At 44.0% G+C, this 5,490-nt stretch overlaps 1 protein-coding gene across 1 annotated transcript; it reads right to left on the bottom strand.

The window, feature by feature from the left end:
- Positions 1-3,415: 3,415 nt before the first annotated feature.
- On the bottom strand, positions 3,416-4,753 carry LOC144593118 (ribosome biogenesis regulatory protein homolog). The gene has a single exon (XM_078398581.1). The coding sequence runs from the start codon at positions 4,647-4,649 to the stop codon at positions 3,534-3,536; it is 1,116 nt and encodes a 371-aa protein (XP_078254707.1). The 5' UTR covers positions 4,650-4,753; the 3' UTR covers positions 3,416-3,533.
- Positions 4,754-5,490: the final 737 nt, after the last annotated feature.

Raw genomic sequence — 5,490 nt, 5'->3', positions numbered from 1 at the left:
TCCCTCAACCTTCTAAACTCCAGTGAGTCCCAGTGCTGTCAAATGCTCATCATATGCTAACCCATTCATTCCTGGAATAATTCTTATAAACCTCTGGACCCTCTCCAGAGCCAGTACATCCTTCCTCAGATATGGGGCCCAAATTTGCTTACAGTACTCCAAATGTGACTTAGCCAGCATCTTATAGAGCCTCAGCATTACATCTGTTTTTGTATTCCAGTCCTCTTGATATAAATACTTTCTAAAGATAGTGTGAAGAGTTTGCCCAGTGACAAGACAGTCTTTCTGAATCTACTGGCCACATTCAACTGTAATAATAGACTCCCTAAGAGTAATGCAAAATTTAGAAAAAATGAGAAAAAAGTAAACCCTGAAACAAAAATGCAAGAAATTGCTTCATTAGATAGCATCAGAGAAGAATAATGCCATTATTAAATCTCCATAAGTGCAAAATAAAAACAGCCAGACGTATTGATGTTTAGTTTGGAGATACAGTATAGACGGGCCTTTTGGCCTACTATGCCAACCATTGATCATCTATTCACACTAGGTCTACATTATCCCATGTTCTCATCCACTTCCTACACACCTAGAACAATTTAGAGGCCAATTAACCTACATCTTTGGGATGCAGGAGGGAACTGGAGCACCCGTAGGGAACCCAAGAGGTCACAAGGAGAACGTGCAAACTCCACACAGACAGCACACAAGGTCAGAATTGAACCCAGGTCTCCATTGCTGTGAGCCAATTACTGTAACCAGCTGTGCCACTGATGTAATCTGATAGTAGGAACATAAGTATATATAAACCTATGGAAAATTAATGGGTGGAACAATGTAACAGGTTATTATGGTCTAGCAGTGGACAGAAATACTGCATTCAGATGTTAAAGGACCAAAAGGTGCTATAAGCAGCTAAATGAGAAATGGTTAGGGATGAGGAAAGATGCAAACAATTGGAAATCTGGGTATAAAATAATTTAAAAGTATTGCAGCAGAAATATAGATTACAAATGAATGTCCAGTAAAAGCATTGTATGTTTATGAGGTGACTGAATAAATGACACTAGTAAAGCTTAAAATTGGTTTATGGCACCAGTTGGACCTGTGACAGAATGGGAATTCGTGACATTAAAACATTGGGTCACTGCCGAGGGCTGCATTTTTATTGATGAAATGAAAATGTATTATAATCTTAACTCAATCTCATTGGCATAAACAATAAAAATTAATATATACTAGAAATAGACTCTTGGTTTTGAAGTATCGATGAGAGTTCCAAATTTGTCTTCTCTAATAAAAACCAGCACCTAGATATTTAGTGCAAGACAATAAGAATCAGACATGTATAATGCATGACCACTCACTGACAATTTTTATTTGGTGAGACAAATAGACTCCAAGATGACACAACCAGCTCTGGATGATTGGAAATATGCGAGACTTGGTAATGCAACACTTGCCCCTGGAATATATGCAGTAAAGTGCTTTCCAGGGTAAATTAATGAGTCACCAACCAAATTCATTGTTTGGTAATTAAAATTATGGATAGACACAAAATGCTGGAGTAACTCAGCAGGACAGGCAGCATCTGGAGAGAAGGAATGGGTGACATTTTAGGTTAAGACCCTTCTTCAGACAGATGTCAGGGGAGTGGGCGGTACAGAGATCTCTGTCCCGCTGAGTTACTCCAGCAGTGTCTATCTTCGAGTTAACCCAGCAGCTGCAGTTCATTCATACACAATTAAAATCATGGAATCCTTTATCTAACTAAACCAACCAATTCCTTACTAGGTGACATGGCCAGCATTCAGTACCCAACCCCAATTGTCCTTCTTCAGTCATGGTTGTGAACTACTGCAGTCCTTTTGATAAAGATATTGGCATATTATTATAGTTGAAGATACCATTAAAAAAAAAATTGTCCTGTCAAATCGTATTAGAAATTAGTATAATCAAGCCGTACACCAGTACAGGTAGTGCAAAGTGAAAAATACCAGTGCGCAGAATATTGTGTTAGTGTTATCCTCACAGCTGCACACAAAGTGCAGTTTTTTTTAAAAAGGGTTGCGACGAGGTGGATTAGGAGATTGGGACTCCAATGGGGACGAGGTGGATTAGGAGATTGGGACTCCAATGGGAAGAGCACATAGAGTTGCCACGTTCTGGTGCCATCTTTGGGAAAGGATTTCGAACAACAATTTGTACAGAACCAATAGTTTTCTTTGCATTCTAGGATGATCCTGGAATAGTGTTAGCACATATATACAAGATTACTGTTTAACTGGAGGTGAAGAGTTAAATGTTCTTATAAAATTTAAACTTCACCTTGGGTCACCGGAGTAGGGTTTGAAATAACCTACCAGGGAGAAAATAAATAGTGTGGCAATTTAAAAAAGTGGATATAATGAAATATGAAGCCTTTTCTCATCAGCTTGTTGATCGAGATTGCTATTGGCAGGTTACGGCTGATAACTAAATTGCGCATGGTTTAGTTTAGAGATACAGTGCGGAAACAGACCATTTGGTCCACCAAGTCCGTGTTGTCCAGCGATCCACGCACATTAACACTATCCTAAACACTAGGGACAATTTTACATACACTAAGCCAATTAACCTACATACCTGTACGTCTTTGGAGTGTGGGAGGAAACCGAAGATCTCGGTGATAACCCATGTGGTCACTGGGAGAACATACAAACTCCGTACAGACAGCACCTGTAATCGGGATCAAACCCGGGCCTCTGACACTGTAAGGCAGCAACTCTACCACTGCGCCATCGTCCCACCCCATTGTTTTACTAATGTTCCCTCCTTCAAACCATTGTCCACATAGCGATGAAAAATGCACTTCTAGTGACATTACACCTCAAGTTACATTTATAGTTATCAATTTGGGGAAATAATAATTAGCCTGGAACAAAGGACGACCCGACATGGGGAAACCACCATGAGTTTGGGGGGGGGGGGGGAGAACAAAGGGGGACCAAGTGTGGGATGCTTTGTAAGACAGCCCGCCACCCTTTAAGTGGTAACTCTTTGCATACCTTGGGTATTGAATACCTCGGGTATAGAATTTCACTGTGACTTGTCACATGACAATAAAGTTCTCAATCAATCAAAGTGAACAACTGTAGCTTGTCAAACAGAATTACGAACTACAGACGAGTCTTACAGTGAAAATAATAAATGTTTTGTACACTCACCTAGGTACTTTAGATAATTTTAAAGTAGAATGCTTGCAACCAATGCTTGTATGGTTGGTCTTTTTTTTAGGCTTTGTTTTAAAAAAAATTGCCAGACATTTAGCTCCTTTTTACACCAGTTAATATCATGGCGGATTTGTGACTTAATTCCATAGACCCGTCACATTTACTCAAGGTACACTCACATACTAGATGTAATAATAATTCCATTTATTTTTTAATATTATACATAGATCTCAATGCTAATTTCATGGACAAGATAATCCCAAAACTGTAGTTTTTTAAAAATCAAAAAAGTACAACATTAAGAGTTCTATTTCACATGATTCATTTTCCCCTTCCTTTTTTATTAGGAAATTTTCGACGTTGCCCCTTTCCATCTTTTTGGTTTTGTTTATTGTGTCCTTTTTTGCCTTTTGGGCCCACTTTCTTTCGTTTTGCTGCCTGCTCCTGTTCATCTTCACGAAGCTGCCTATTTACAGCTCTTGTGAGGTCCAGTTTTGGTTTCTTGCCTGACATGACTTTCAGCAGTTCTAGCTGGTTCTGCTTCTCTGTAGAAAAATCTCCAATAAGGGGTTGGAATTTCCTCTTCTTGCCTTTATTCCTCAACTCCTTTTCCTTCGGCAGCTTAGCTTGAAACTTGCCAACTGAAGCCGTGGAGGACTTAGCCACGTGAATGGCTTTGCTCAGCTCACTCTTACTAGGCTGGGTGGCCGGGGTTATTCCCAAAGCTGGCACTTTAATCTTCTGAGCCCTGGCGATATTGTGCAGCCTTTTCAGTTCGTTTTTCGCTACCCTTTCTTTTTTAGCCGTGGCACGTTTTGCAAATTGATCCTCATTGGGATCTGCCGACTCGGGCACCTCAATGAGCCACTCTTTGGTTGGATCGTTGACTCTTTTGTAACCCCAGCGCCGCCGCCACTCGTTCTGTTCATTGTCCCAGACCAGGTTGGTCTTCTTCTTCTTCCGGATGCCCTTGAGCTTGGCGAACTCCTCCCAGCGGGTGGGCGGCTTGCGCTTGGGCACGGGTTTCTCGCGGGGGATGCGCGTGGTGCCCTCGGGCAGCTTGGCCACCACCGCGTCCTGCAGCCGCTCGACCAGCAGCGCCCACATGGCGTTGATCAGCAGCTGGGTGTTGCCGCGCGCCAGCGAACGCAGGAACGTCTCGGGGTTCCGTCGGAACTCGCCGGCGCTCGGGGCGTTTGTGTCGAAGGCCGCTGCGTTCCCCAGATCGAACTCCAGCTCTAGGTCCTTGTGCACGCGGACACTGTGCGGCCAACCGCCCGCCTCCTGCTGCACGCCGGCTCGAGCCAGCACCTCCTCAACCGCCACCGCCTGCTGCTGCTGCTCCACGCCGGCCAGCGCGAGCACCTCTTCCTCCTCCACCATCGCCGGCTGCTGCTCCACGCCAGCCAGAGCCTGCACTTCTGCTGCTACCGCCATCTCTCCGCACGCTGCACCCAGGCACACACTCACTGCTCACACGGGTGACACCAGCTCTCCCTTCCGCCTGCGTGTTTCCTCCTCTTACCTCCTCTCTCACTGGCCCGATGCTCATCCCGACCGGCCAATGAAGGTCCCGAACACGGAAAGAGGGACGGTTCGAAAGCGAAGACTGACAACACAAAAATGTCGCGCGAAGGAACTGCAGATGCTGGTTTAAAAAACCGTTAAAAAAAAAAAAGCTGGAGTAACTCAGCGTGGTACTCGGGATTCAGGATATCTTTATTTGTCATCCAAAAAACAAGTCTTTTGGACGAGATTTCGTCACCCACAGTCCAACAGTAAGAGCAATAAAATAAGCAAATTACACAAAACACAAAAAAAAGAAACATCCATCACAGTGAGTCTCAAATCCATCACAGTGAGTCTCCTCTAGTCCCCTCCTCACTGTGATGGAAGGCCAGAATGTCTTTTCTCTTCCCCTGCCGTCTTCTCCCACGGTCAGTCTGTTGTACTTGCCACGTTCCAGGCCGCGCCGGACGGTGAAAGGTCCACAGCAGGCCGACCCCATCCCCGCGATCCAAAGGTCTCGACCCGAAACGTCACCCATTCCTTCTCTCCTGAGATGCTACCTGACCTGCTGAGTTACTCCAGCATTTTGTGAATAAATACCTTCGATTTGTACCAGCATCTGCAGTTTATTTTCTTACACCATTTAAAACTGAGGTGAGAAGGAACTTTTTCACCCAGAGGGTTGTGAATTTGTGGAATTCTCTGCCACAGAGGGCAGTGGAGGCCAAATCACTGGATGGATTTAAGAGAGAGTTAGATAGAGCTCTAG

Source organism: Rhinoraja longicauda, chromosome 4 (assembly GCF_053455715.1).
Source record: "Rhinoraja longicauda isolate Sanriku21f chromosome 4, sRhiLon1.1, whole genome shotgun sequence".
Classification (NCBI taxonomy): Eukaryota; Metazoa; Chordata; class Chondrichthyes; order Rajiformes; family Arhynchobatidae; genus Rhinoraja; species Rhinoraja longicauda.
The sequence above is the reverse complement of the archived record's forward strand: the minus strand, read 5'-3'. Positions and strand labels throughout refer to the sequence as shown.